The following is a 15125-nucleotide window of genomic DNA, read 5'->3' as shown; positions in this document are numbered from 1 at the left end:
TAATTTAGTGACATTTGTATTGATGATATAGATAATTTTAAATCATTCTATAATCCTGGCATGTGTTAATGCTAAATTACCGTAACTGGGCATTTTGGAATATATGTTAAATAGTTCACTTCATATTAATTGATTGATTGATTGGTTGGTTTTTAATGCCACTTTCAGCACTATTGACCAGGGAGGAAGCTGGAGTGCCTGGAGAGAACCTTTTGCAGGAAAACTGACAATCCTTGTCAATAATGTCAATTAAGATTGGAGTCAAGCGCACTGGACACATGGGGGTTCGAACTCACAACCTCAGTGTTAACAGGCTAGTGATACAGAAATACTGAGGCCCTTACTTCAATATGAACATGTGTACTAAAACATGCTTCAAAACAGTGTCAAGAGACTGTGTCACTCAACTGAATCTACTTGGGTTTTTGAAAAATGATAAAAATCTTAACAGGTACTTTAATAATGATTGAGGCCAAGGTTCGATTTTATTTGATTTTAAACATATTTTATTCATTAAGATATGAAAAGGATTGAGCAACAGGCACAGCCTATAAAAGCTCTCTCCATATTACATGTTCAGGGTATAATTCAATTATAACAACTGTATTAAAATAATGCAATATACATGTAGTGGAACATGCATGCTACTTATGAGCACACACAAGCAAATATATGTTTACAGTGTTACTTACTAAATGCAAAGTATATTTAAGTATATAGGCAATTACTCATCATGTATTTAAGAACCTTGAAACATGTAAATATCCTTTATAAGTCATTAGAAATATATATATATGGCTTGAAAGAGACACTAAGCTTGCTTAGTGCATTAAATGAATTAATGTTTAAGTGGAGGAAAAAAAATAAAAAATAAAACTAAATGAAACAAAAAATAAGTTAGTTTCAAACAAAACGTTGAGTGTCACTGATATATTTATGAACAGATTTAAAAATAGCAATATTAATATCATATGAAAATAATCTGTTTCCAAAAAGTAATAATTCAATATTTATATCAACATTATCAGCAATGGAGTTAATGGAATCAAGAAGGATCTGTCTTACATCATTGTACTTAGGGCAAATGAAAAAGAAATGTTTGTTATCCTCAACAGGGTGATTACAGTTTGCACAAAAAGTGTTCTCGGATAAGAATTGATTAAACAGATGAGATTTTAGGTTGCTAGCATTATTTCTGAGTTGACAATGACTTATATTAAGTTTCCTTATCCCATAGTTGAAGGGTTTAAATATATCATCAGTCCTATAAAACTGTTCCAGTCCACTTCTAAATATACCAAAACTTGGGGATTTTTGTAAACTCAAAGGAAGACTGTTCCAAAGTCTTATAGTGGAAGGAATGAAACTATTGAAATAAGAGCTAGTTCTAGCAAGAGGCGGATGAAAAGTGTTATTTTCATTCCTCAAAGTATAAGGGGTTTGTCTGGGAAGATATGGCTGGACTAACTCATATAAGTATGCAGGTGTCATCCCATTTAATATTTTATAGAATAGTACAAGCTTATGTTTATTACGTCTATTCTCCAGAGTTTCTAAACCTAATTCAATATAAAGTTTTTGTCTGGAGGAATTACGTCGTAAACCTGTAATTATTCTAGCGGCTTCTATCTGAATATTTTCAAGAAGCTCAGACTCGTGCTGGGAGCAATTGCCCCATACAACATCCCCATACTCTAATATAGGTCTAACAAAAGCATAATAAATACGTATAAGTGAACTCCTATCTAATAAATGCTTAACTTGACGAAGCACGGATAGACGAGAGCATGCTTTTTTATAAATAATATCAATATGTGAGTTCCATGAAGCTGATGACTGAAATGTTATCCCAAGATGACAGTGAATATTTATTTTCTCTACCTCTTCCCCATTTATCCCAAAAAATACAGGTGGGTGTTCCCTTTCCCTTCTTGTAAATACAATATTTTTGGTTTTCTTAGAGTTAAATTGAACAGCCCATGATTTTGCCCAATTTGAGATAACATCCAAGTCATCAGTCAAAGAAGCAGCTGCTACAGCAGGATCATCATCTACTATAACAAATAAAGAGGTGTCATCTGCAAAAAGTCTAATATCATTAGAAATGTCATTTACTATATCATTTATATAAATAAGAAACAGAAAGGGTCCTAAAACTGATCCCTGGGGGACACCTGCATGTATACTTTTTAGAGTTGACGAAAAACCTTCTGAAACGACCTTTTGTTGACGATCTGAAAGATAGCTTTCTATCCAAGATAAGAGCTGATCATTTATGCCAGATTGTTTAAGTTTAAATAAAAGTCCTTTATGCCAAACTTTATCGAAAGCTCTAGATACATCACAAAATACAAACCTTACATCCCTCCCACTATCCATATTACTAATAATTTTATGATATATTTCAATTAACTGATTAACAGTAGAGTCACCTGGCTGGAATCCAGATTGAAACTTTGACAAAAGGTTGTTACCTCTCATATAATTATATAAATGTTTAAATAGAACTTTTTCCATAATCTTACAAACAATACTAGTAACAGATATTGGACGATAGTTTAGAGCTGAATGTGGACTACCTTTTCCTTTAAAAATAGGATTAACATGTGCAATTTTCCATAACAGTGGAACCTGTTTGACTGATAGAGACATATTAAATAACTTAGTTAATGGTTTAGAAATAAAGCTAGCAACCTCTTTTAAAATTCTAGGACTGATACCGTCAGGTCCAGCTGGTTTGTTAACATTCAAGATTTTTAACTGATCTAAAATTTCTTTCTCAGTGATGACAAATTTATTTAAATGACATGGAGGAGGCTCGTTATTATCCAGAATTTCTGGTTCTGTATCAATATTAGCTATATTAGCAAAATGATTGTTCAGGATCTCTGATTTGTCCAATGGATGAATAAAAATTTGGCCATCATGTTCCAAAAAAGGGGGGGACTCTCTATTTTTAGTAAAATTTGATACAGACTTGGCAATGCGCCACCATTTACCAGGAGGAATATTTTTGTCAATAAGTTGAGATGTCAGTTTGCACTTATAATCTTCTTTTGCCTTTCTAACTAAGCTGATAATTTCATTACGAATTTCTCTAAATTTTTTCCAGTGATCTGGATTATTTGAAGATTTCGCTTTGTGGTGAATTCTATTACGATGTCTTATCTTGTTTCTTATTAAGTTGTTCATAAAAGGTTTATCATTTGGTCTTACTGTAATAGTTTTAGTAGGTATATATCTATTTACAGTACTTTCTAATGTTCTGACAAAGTTCATATAAACATCATTTATATTATTTGAATTAAAAACAACATCATCCCAGTCAGTATCATTCAACTGGTTTTTAAGACCTTCATAATCTGCACGCTTAAAATCACGAATTTGTCTTTTAAACGAGTGTTGTTTAAAAGTTTTAAATGAAATTTCGACTGAAACAGGAGAATGAGAACTGCATATCGGTGTAAGAACAGTTACTGATTTAATTAAGTTCTTGCGATTAGTCACACATAAATCAATACAAGTTCCAGTTTGGGTTGTAAAGTTGGTAGGCTCCCAAACAACATTTTCTAAGTTTAGACGGTTAAGTAACTTTTTAAAAGAGTTACTTGTGTTTGACATCATATCACAATTGAAATCACCACAAAGGAAAATTGGCAAATTACAATCAAGTGCTTTATCTACTGACTCATTAAATAAGTCCCATATATTAGAATTAGAGTTAGGAGGCCGGTATAAAACACCAACTAAAATTTTTTCATTACTATAATTCCTCACTTCAACCCAAAGCAACTCAAGATTGCTTACAGATATGTCATTCTGTATAATAAAATGTAGACTATTTTTCACATAAATGGCCAAGGTTCAATATTGGATTCCATTCTGTGGTTATCTAAAAGAAGACATTTGTATGTATTTCCCTATGTTAAACTGAGTCCCCCGCTGGCGGCTATCTTGGAAGATGGATCAGCTACAAAAGTAACAACACTTAGTCAGCACCTCATAAGGAACATTCATGCTATGTTTGGTTTCATTCCATTCAGTTGTTCTCTAAAAGAAGACATTTGTATGTATTTCCCATAGGGCCCTATGTTAAACTAAGTCCCCTTGCAGGCAGCCAGCCATCTTGGAAGATGGATTAGCTACAAAGTAACAACACATGGTCAGCACCTTATAAGGAACATTCGTGCTATGTTTGGTTTCATTCAATTCAGTGGTTCTCTAAAAGAAGACATTTGTATGTATTTCCCATAAAGTGCTATGTTAAACTTAGTCCCAAGCTGGCGGCCATCTTGGATGATGGATCAGCTACAAAGTAACAATACTTGGTCAGAACCTCAAAAGGAACATTCATGCTATGTTTAGTTTCATTCAATTTGGTGGGTCTCTAAAAGAAGTCATTTGTATGTATTTTCCATAGGGTCCCATGTTAAACTAAGTCCTGTGCGGCCATCTTAGATGATGGTTCGGCTACAAAGTAACAACACTTGGTCAGCACCTCATAAGGAACATTCATGCAATGTTTGGTTTTATTCCATTCAGTGGTTCTCTAGAAGAAGTTCAAAATGTAAAAAGTTAACGACAATGGTGAAGGACAACGACGACGAATGCCAAGTGATGAGAAAAGCTTCTGGCCAGGTGAGCTTAAAATAAAATGAATATTAGAAAAATAATACAGGTTGATCCAGCTGGCCGTACATTGACCTATAATGGTTTACTTTTTTAAAATTGTTATTTGGATGGAGAGTTGTCTCATTGGCACCCACACCACATCTTCCTATATCTATTATAACATAATAGGGCATTATATTAGAAATCTGAGACATGGTTTTCAGCTTGTATTCTGTGCAAATCAGGGTTTCCGCTGGCGGTCGCCATTTTCGCAATTTGCGAAAAAAAATTAATTGTGGCGATAAAATTGTCATTTGCGAAAGAATTTGGCGAAAGAAATATATAAACCGATTTATTTTCCTCCATCTTGTTTATTTACTTTTTTTCGAGTTTCTCGGACTTTACCCGATCAGACAATACTCGGAATTCACCTTGACCTCATTAAGATTTAGACAGAAAATCAATAATCAGCTGATTGCATTTTATAGCTATTGACAACAAAGGACTAATTAATAAAGGTGTTGATTGAATTGTTTCACAAAATGATATGGTCAAATGGCTTCCGCTATAAATGTCACATACAGAATTAATTTACATCTTTGCGATGCTCGTGTTTGAAGCAAACTTTTGACATTTTTCCCTTTAAAGATAGTTTTGAAAAGAAAGCTGTTGTTGTGACGAAAATTGTTCAAAAGCAAGAAAAATCTCTGATTTAAAACTTTTAATTCTTTTATCCTTTGACTTTAATAAAGTCATTTGAGTGACACATGCACGTGTTTCAAGCATAGTTGTACGTCTCAACTTTTTCATTTACGATGGTCAAGAAAAGAAAACTGTCGTTATGAAAAAATCTATCCAAAAGGCTGGGAACAACCCCTCGAATGAGAGTAACCCTTCAATGTAATGACTACACATGAAATGAGGGATCAATTTCATGTGATAAAAGCTTTTGTTTTGTTGTAAAAATTACTTCTTAGTACAAAAGAGCACAACAGGAAAAATATATTTATGTTAGGGAGCTACCATTTGATTTTTATGGGGGGGGCTAGGATGAAATTTGAAAAAAATAGGCAGGACAGGAGTTTTGAGTTAAAAAAAAAAGGTAGGATGAGACACTTTGCAAAAAAAAAAGGCAGGATGACAATTTAGGTAAAAAAAGTCAGGATAAACTAATAAAAAAAAGGCAGGACCGAATAGAGTGAAAAATAAAAAAGCAGGACAGAGATTACAACTAAAAAAAAATGCAGGACAAAATTTTTCATCCTAGCCCCCCCATAAAAATCAAATGGTAGCTCCCTTACTTGGCGAAAAAAATAATGAAGTGGCAAAAAATATATTGTTTTGGCGAAAGAGGTGGCGAAAAAAATAATTGACCCAGGGGATACCCTGGTGCAAATTTATGCAAAATAAAAGAACAGAGTTCCAATGTCCCTGTGGTGCACATATTTTATCTGTCCAAGGGCAACAACTAATATTTGTTTTTATAAATATCATAAGAGAAATGTAGGCTTGAAAGCACTTACAATGCAATTCTCTGTATAATTAATATTTCCATGATTTTTTAAATTGTCCAAGACATTGCTGATATGAACCTTTGATATAAGTTTGATAAAAAAAACTGGCAAAAATCATCACGTCAGAGCGCTTACAATGAAACTTTCAAGATAATTAATATTTACAAGGGGCATAACTCTTTAAAAACCAGATGCTCCGCAGGGCCAGCTTAATACGACCGCAGAGCTTGAACCCTGAACAGTTGGGGCAAGTATGGACACAACATTTAAGCTGGATTCAGCTCTAAATTTGGATTGTGATTAAATAGTTGACACAGCATAGGTTTCTGACACAGAATGAATGTGGTCTAATGAACTTAAAATTTTTTTTTGCCTTTGAGCAATTCACTATGCTGTTGAATATTATTTCGCAATACTGTGCAATTGATTTTTTTTTGCTATTGCACAATACTGTGCAATTGAAGATTTCTTGCGATTGCTGAATACTGTGCAATTGAAAATTTCTTGCTATTGCACAATACTTAATATAATAATTTTGGATCCTGATTTGGACCAACTTGAAAATTGGGCCCATAATCAAAAATCTAAGTACATGTTGAGATTCAGCATTTATATCAAAGAATCCCAAGAATTCAATTTTTGTTAAAATCAAACTTAGTTTAATTTTGGACCCTTTGGACTTTAATGTAGACCTATTTGAAAACTGGACAAAAAATTAAGAATCTACATACACAGTTAGATTTGGCATATCAAAGAACCCCAATTATTCAATTTTTGATGAAATCTAACAAAGTTTAATTTGGGACCAACTTGAAAACTGGGCCAATCATCAAAAATCTAAGTACATTTTTAGATTCAGCATATCAAAGAACCCAAGGATTCAATTTTTGTTAAAATCAAACTAAGTTTAATTTTGGACCCTTTGGACCTTAATGTAGATCTAGACCAATTTGAAAACGGGACCAAAAATCAAGAATCTACATACACAGTTAGATTTAGCATATCAAAGAACCCCAATTATTCAATTTTTGATGAAATCAAACAAAGTTTTATTTTGGACCCTTTGGGCCCCTTATTCCTAAACTGTTGGGACAAAAACTCCCAAAATCAATCCCAACCTTCCTTTTATGGTTATAAACCTTGTGTTAAAATTTCATAGATTTCTATTTACTTATACTAAATTTATGGTGTGAAAACAAGAAAAATGCTTATTTGGGCCCCTTTTTGGCCCTTAATTCCTAAACTGTTGGGACCACGACTCCCAAAATCAATCCCAACCTTCCTTTTTTTGTGGTCATAAACCTTGTGTTTAAATTTCATTGATTTCTATTTGCTTATACTAAAGTTATTGTGCGAAAACCAAGAATAATGCTTATTTGGGCCCTTTTTTGGCCCTTAATTCCTAAACTGTTGGAACCAAAACTTCTAAAATCAATCCCAACCTTCCTTTTGTGGTCATAAACCTTGTGTTAAAATTTCATAGATTTCTATTTACTTATACTAAAGTTATAGTGCGAAAACCTAATGTCTTCGGACGATGACAACACAGACGACGATGCCAACGTGATACCAATATACGACCAAAAAATTTTCAATTTTTGCGGTCGTATGATAATTGATCGGCATAGATTTTTGAACTTGACCATGACATTTCTGATATAACCCTTTGAAATGAGTTTTAAAAAAATCTGGCAAGAAATGTACACATGAGAGCACATACAATACAATTTTCATACAAGTCTGGCAAGAATTGTACATGTACATGTGAGAGAGCTTACAAGACCGTAAAGACAGATGCCCAGTATTCCCCCCCCCCCCCCCCCCCCCCCCACACAACACGTTGCACAGGGGACAATAATACTACATGGTTGCTGTTAAACTGAAAGTGCTAGTTATCAAATTTAGAAGTTACAAAAAATATTCAAATTTTCTAAAAATATATATTGCTCTTTTTTTGTTTTTGTTTATTTGTTTTTGAGTAACAATGTGAATAAGCAGCAAGACCAAATGTTTTAATCAACATATAGGAATTTTAAAAACAGTTAGACAATCAGTTCCTTCACTGTTTTGACTGTAAAAATTGAATTAAATGACTTTCCACAGATTGACTGATGGATGAAAAAGGGTAAAGCAGCCTCTAACACTCAAGAAAGATAACTCTGTAAAGTCAACTAAATGTTTTAATTACGTTGTGTTGTAAAGGGAATATTAAGCTTCTCAATGATCAAAATTGGTGTTTGTCAAACTGCTTTATAAGGCAGCAACCATTTGATTTTCTGGGGGGGGGGGGGGGTATAGTTTTTTTTTCTGTGCAAACTTTTTTTTTCGCCTTCGGTGAAGATCAATCTATTTTTTTAGCGACAAACCGAAGACAATTTTTTTCTTTCAATTTACATTTAGTGGCAGCTGAGGGTGAAACAAACAATTTTTTTTACTCAGGGTCCAAAACAAATTATTTTTTTTCACCAAAACCTGGAAACAAACTTTTTTTTCCAAAAAAAACCATAGCCCCCCCAGAAAATCAAATGGTTGCTGCCTAACCAGTGTAATTTTTCTGACAAAATGGTTGGTTCCAAATTTTTGAAATATTTATATTTTTGTTAAAGAGTCAAAGTAAATACATTGTCAAAATTTTTAATTCATGAAAATTAATTGAGTCGAATTAATTTTAGTGAAAGTGTTGGGTACCACCTCAAATAAAACAGATGTACAAAAAAAAACTTACTTGGCATTTAAGCAACACAATTCTGCAAATGTACTAAACAGTGTGGTATAATGTCCTTCATAAGCATCAGAAATATTTCTACAAACTTTTAATGCATCCAGAAGGTCAGTGATAGAACAAAGGAATTTATAGACTCTACCACGGATGTATCTGAAAATATAAAAAAATGCCACTACAATAAATCTATTTTTATTAAATATTCATTAGTTCAACAAGTTCTACTTTTGCAAGGTGTCCTGAAACAAAATGGATTAAACCGACAAAAACATTTCCATCAGGAGCCACCTGTCTTATGCATATTGAAATTGTAGCAAGAATAAATTGTATCCCATTAATTGAAATGGACAATAGAAATCTACTCACAACACAGGTGATTTAAATAAGTGGACTGTATCAAAGAAAACTCAGGTGTTTGTTTATTTCACCATCTTTGACTTTGTCCTGCACTGAAGTTAACCCTAGATACAATAGGTAAAACGTGACATCATAACTCTTGCAGTATTTTTCAAAATCCTCCAATCTTGTAGCTGCATTTAAATTATGTGAAATATAATGATGCTTGCCGTGAAAGTTTCAGCGAGGTCCAATAGTTTGAATCTTTTGACCAGTCCAATAGTTCAATGCTTGCAATTTGAATCAAAGCACCAAAGGCGCTGTAGGCAGTTAAGTAAAAAAAAGGAGAGGCAAACTTGGCAGAAGTTAAGACGAATATTGGTGAAAAATTGGTGAAAATATTATCTCGGCTATTTCTCAAGTATTGAATAATGTTTGTACCCTAAAGTTTTCACTATCCAATCCTGCCACTTGGAGTTAAAATTGTGCCTGTCCATATTGAGGACCCAGTAATTTGGTAATTGTTGCTGTATATCATATCCATTTTTCATAATTGTTTTGTACATAAATCAGGCTGTTGTAGTTTTATTGTTTTACATTTGTAATTTTCTGGTCTTTTAAAGCTTACTATGCAGTATACATGTAGGTTTTGCTAATAGTTACAAGCTGCATGGAGGATTATTCTTATCAGATTAATAATTTCAATAATGGGGTCCAGCATCGGCGTATGGTTTAATTCAACTATAATATATTCTAAAGTATGCATATGCCATATTAGCAGTTTTAGTTGCATCAGTTGGTGCACCTACATTGTATGCACAATCATCAAATCATAGCTGAAACTATCTTAAGTGGTGTAATTTTCTTGTAAGTTATATTACAATAAATGCTGATGTTGTTATAATGGCCTAGCAATGATACAACATTTTTGAAGCCTGTATGGTTGCCTAACTATAATTGCTTACTTTCTTCATTTATTTTGGTGGAGATATATATATATAGTTGTCTCATTATGATGCATTGGCTATCATTCCACATAGTCTTATCTTTATAATAATTGTACATGTCTTATCTATAATCAGCTTTTAATACAGAGACATGTTTTGCCTATTTGTTATTTTGATAATACAAATAATACAATTAAAATAGAAATGCATTAACATGTAAAATATATTCAAAGACAATGATCCATGACTGATTGTACAGGGCTGAACAATCCCTATGGAAATAAGATGTGCCAACACTTATACAACTGCTTACCAAATAACATTGACTTTTCATAAGTTGTCCCCTTTAAACAAACCTTAACACATAGATTGCTGGTTTCTTAAACTAACATAATTATAGTCAAAGTCAATAGATCATGCATATGACCGAGGGGTAAGGACCAAATATCCTCTATGGAACTGAAACGTACAAATGCTTCTTCACCTACATGGCAATCATCATTGACTTACGACGATTGGTTTCCTTCATAGTAAAATAATCAAAAGCTTTATGAAATTTCAAAGTAACGTAAGTTTCCAAGTAAAAAGAGAATAATTTAGGGGGCAGGGTCAAATATCCTCAATAGAAATTGAAAGTGACAAAGTTTATACAACTGCACACCAAATATCATTGACCATTCACTAGTGGTTCCTCAATAACTCACCTAATCAAAAACTAATACATGTAAACTAAGTTTCAGAGTCAATTGACTATGACAAAGGGGGTGGGGCTAAATATTCTGGTAATCTGCAGGTAATGAGATATACCTATGCTAACACAACTGCGTACCAAATATCATTGACCTCTTATAAACTAGACCCAATCACACAATCACAAACTACATTTTTGTAATACATTGTTGATGCTGACCATGCTGACAAAACAACACAACTATATATACATGTATGTCTCTCTTTTTGACTCTGTCATCTTTGGCAAGACAAAAATTCCAACAAATTTAATACAAATATTTTGTCCATCTTTTTTTAATATTTCTTTATTCTTAATTTCTTTAATAAATCAATGCTGCATTTACACATAATTCGATATCAATTTGAAACGTTTAACATGTTTAATGTCTACTTCAATACGCGTCAAAAGCACTTCACTGTCCAAATGAGCTTAATTTTTAACTCAATAAATAATATTCATTTGTTGTAACTGCTTGCAAGTTTATAAATAATTCCTGTCAGAAAGCTGAATCAAAACTTGTTGTATTAGTTGACATGATTACACCTGGCAAAAACAATCTTCAAAATTGATCATGCATGTAGATGTACATGTAGGTATATGTAAATATTTTCATAACATAGTACATGTAGTAGTCTAGAGTTTCATTGTTGTTTTGGAACTGTAGGGGTGAATAGACAATCCAGTTGCTACAGAGATGCATGCCTTGCCTCTTCTTGTATTAGCCATTGCAAAAGATTGGAATCAAGCTGAAATAAAAACAAATACAAATAGGTATAATATTCATTATTGCTTTAATTTTTTTACATATACAATGTAGCATAAAGGCTTCATGTCACGTCCACTTGTATTTTTGTCCATCTAATGAGTTAACCTTTTTCAACTGATTTTTATAGTTCGTTCTCATGTTGTACTGTTATACCACTGTCCCAGGTTAGGGGAGGGTTGGGATCACGCTAACATGTTCAACCCCGCCACATTATTTAAGTTTGTGCCAGTCCCAAGTCAGGAGCCTGTAATTCAGTGGTAATCGTTCGTTTATGTGTTACATATTTGTTTTTCGTTCATTTTTTTATATAAATAAGGCCGTTAGTTTTCTCGTTTGAATTGTTTTACATTGTCTTATTGGGGCCTTTTATATGGGTAATGGCCTTTGCTCATTGTCAAAGGCTGCACAGTGACCTATAGTTGTTAATGTCTGTGTCATTTTGGTCTCTTGTGGACAGTTGTCTCATTGGCAATCATACCACATCTTCTTTTTTATATATTCATGTCTAAAATCTTTATGTATTAGTTTTGTCCATGTTCATGTTCATTGAGGCCCTTATAATTACATTTGTAATGCTTAAATTCTCTAGGGTCCGAAGTCAGGATAGTCTGGCCTTTGTTAGTCTTGTATGATTTTCAATTATAGATTCTTGTGTATAATTCTAACTTAAGTTTAGTAGGACATGAACTCCATAATCATTGAACTAGTAACATTTGTTTAGGGGTCAATTGAAGCAAGCCTTCATGTTTGAGAGTTTCTCGCTGCATTGAAGATCATTTGGTAGCCTTCGGCTGTTCTCAGCTCTTTGGTCGTGTTGTCGTCTTTTTAGCACATTCCCCATTTTCATTCCAATTTTATTTGAAATTGTTAGTGAAATATCTTGATCACGGATTCGCTGTCAGCCATTGCCAATGTTATAATAAAAAAATATATCTGTTCTATAAATAATTGATGTAGGAATTAAGTAAAATACTGTTTGTAACTTGTTAAAAACGTAACTTCGTAACACACAACGTTACCTTCTACAGGCTTCTTTTCGTACCATGCGAGTTTTATTTCACAGTAATTTCATAGAAAAGTGGTTTACCAGAATCAAGTTGCTGAAGGAAACGAAAAGTTATGATTCTTGAAAAATTCACAAATGCTTATAAATATCTGGAAAATGAAAAGTGCTTGTAAATCCAAATCAATTACGGCTTGGGAAGCGTCACAAATTTCGTACTTAATATTTTACAATTATATACTTTTGAAGTGAAATAATGCTGTCCATTAGCAAATTATTGATAAAATAGTAATCTTAATATTTTTTAAGCGCCTTTGGCTATATCAAAGCACATGTAGCAGTCTGTAACACCAAAGCCTTAACTGAAACACGATTAAGGAAACCAACTTGAAATGACCTTGACATCGACAAAATCTATAAATACGTATTCAAATGAGGTCCCGATTAAAATTGCAAAGGCCCTGACCGAGTATAATGTTTGGGGGTTTCCACGATACATAGCAAGTACCGAGAGACACGATGACAAATAGTAATAACATCAGCTTGCATTAAATAATTAAATAAAATACATATCTTCATGCAATGTAGAAATAAAATAATCAAGTATTCTTACAAATTCAAGACTTATACAGAGAGGAAGTAAGACAACGTTTTTAAATATTTACCTTTATTGGGATGGAATCCACCAAATTCAACGGCGTCACTGATTAAAAATAGCCGCAAAATTATATCCATGCGCCATTTGGCAAATTTTAATGCCTTCATTACAAACATTTTCGGCAATGAAATTATTCTTACAATAGCTCACTTACATCTTCATCAAAAGCAAGACGATAAAAAGCTATGCTTAACTTTTTAATTAGCACTTTTTCAAATGGGGAACATCAATTGTTTTGGGAAAATCGACGATCATTTAAGGTAATCTTCCTTATATTTATTGTTTTTCATAACAAAAAGTGTGAAAAAAATGTCTAATTAGTTATAAATAATCTACCAGACCTGCCAGATCAGAGAAAGGGCACTTTTTAAAAAATTCCCAGGGGGGAACCAAAATCCAGGGTGCTCGCATAAGGCAGCTTAACTGCCTAAAAATAGTCAAAACATTGTGTACTTATTTTATATAGAACCAGAAGCTCCGCAGGGCCCAGCTTTATACGACTGCAGAAGTTGAAACTTGAACGGTTGGGGCAAGTATGGACACAACAGTACATTTTTAGATTCGGCATATCAAAGAACCCCAATTATTCAATTTTTGATGAAATCAAACAAAGTTTAATTTTGGACCCTTTGGGCCCCTTATTCCTAAACTGTTGGGACCAAAACTCCCAAAAATCAATCCCAACCATCCTTTTAAGTTCATGAGCCTTGTGTTTAAATTTCATAGATTTCTATTTACTTATACTAAAGTTATGGTGTGAAAACCAAGAAAAATGCTTATTTGGGCCCCTTTTTGGCCCCTCATTCCTAAACTGTTTGGACCAAAACTCCCAAAAATCAATCCCAACCATCCTTTTAAGTTCATAAGCCTTGTGTTTAAATTTCATAGATTTCTATTTACTTATACTAAAGTTATGGTGTGAAAACCAAGAAAAATGCTTATTTGGGCCCCTTTTTGGCCCTTAATTCCTAAACTGTTGGGACCTCAACTCACAAAATCAATCCCAACCTTCCTGTTGTGGTCATAAACCTTTAGTCAAAATTTCATAGATTTCTATTTAATACTTAAACTAAAGTTATAGTGCGAAAACCAAAAAAATGCTTATTTGGGCCCTTTTTGGCCCCCAATTCCTAAAATGTAAGGAAGCAAACCTCCCAAAATCAATCCCAACCTTCCTTTTGTGGTCATAAACCTTGTGTTCCAATTTCATAGATTTCTATTCACTTTTACTAAAGTTGGAGTGGGAAAACTAAAAGTATTCGGACGATGACACTACAAAAGTCCAAAAGTCTGAAAAGACCAGTTTTTGTCTCGATTTGCATGAACTTTTACTCGACAATCTCAAAAAGAATGAATTATGTCTGAATTTTTCTTGACAAATTCTGACTTATATTAAATAAGTATGAAATTTACTCGACATATTCTCGACATTCTGAATAATGTCTAAAAAATTCTTGACAAATTCTCGACATTTGAATACTGTCTTAAAATTTCTCGACAGATTCTCGACATTCTTTTTTTTTCCTCATTATGTCTCGACGGATTCTCGACATTCTTTTTTTTCCTCATTATGTCTCGACGGATTCTCGACATTCTTTTTTTTCCTCATTATGTCTCGACACATTCTGAACATTTTGAATTGTGTCTTAATTTTTCTTGATATATTCTCAACATGCTAAAATCTGTCTTGAATGTACTTAACACTAGGTCAAACTAGTTTTCCAATTGTTTAGTTAGAGTTATTCCGCTTAATGAGTTAAAGCAGATTATTTTTTCTTCGGAAGTGTAAGTGTAGATAGTAATATGTAAATCTATATACAGTTTTTTTTCGGCAT

At 33.1% G+C, this 15125-nt stretch overlaps 1 protein-coding gene across 1 annotated transcript in view; it reads right to left on the bottom strand.

Annotated features, from left to right (window-relative positions):
• LOC139529141 (uncharacterized) overlaps positions 1-15125 on the bottom strand; it is a 62069-nt gene that overhangs the window by 9256 nt on the left and 37688 nt on the right. Inside the window, exon 2 of the mRNA XM_071325461.1 lies at positions 8851-9000. Coding sequence (XP_071181562.1) covers positions 8851-9000 — 150 coding nt within the window. The remainder of the gene's footprint in view (positions 1-8850; positions 9001-15125) is intronic.

The sequence above is a fragment of the Mytilus edulis genome, chromosome 6 (assembly GCF_963676685.1).
Source record: "Mytilus edulis chromosome 6, xbMytEdul2.2, whole genome shotgun sequence".
Lineage (NCBI taxonomy): Eukaryota > Metazoa > Mollusca > Bivalvia > Mytilida > Mytilidae > Mytilus > Mytilus edulis.
This window is presented reverse-complemented; position numbering and strand designations above follow the sequence as displayed.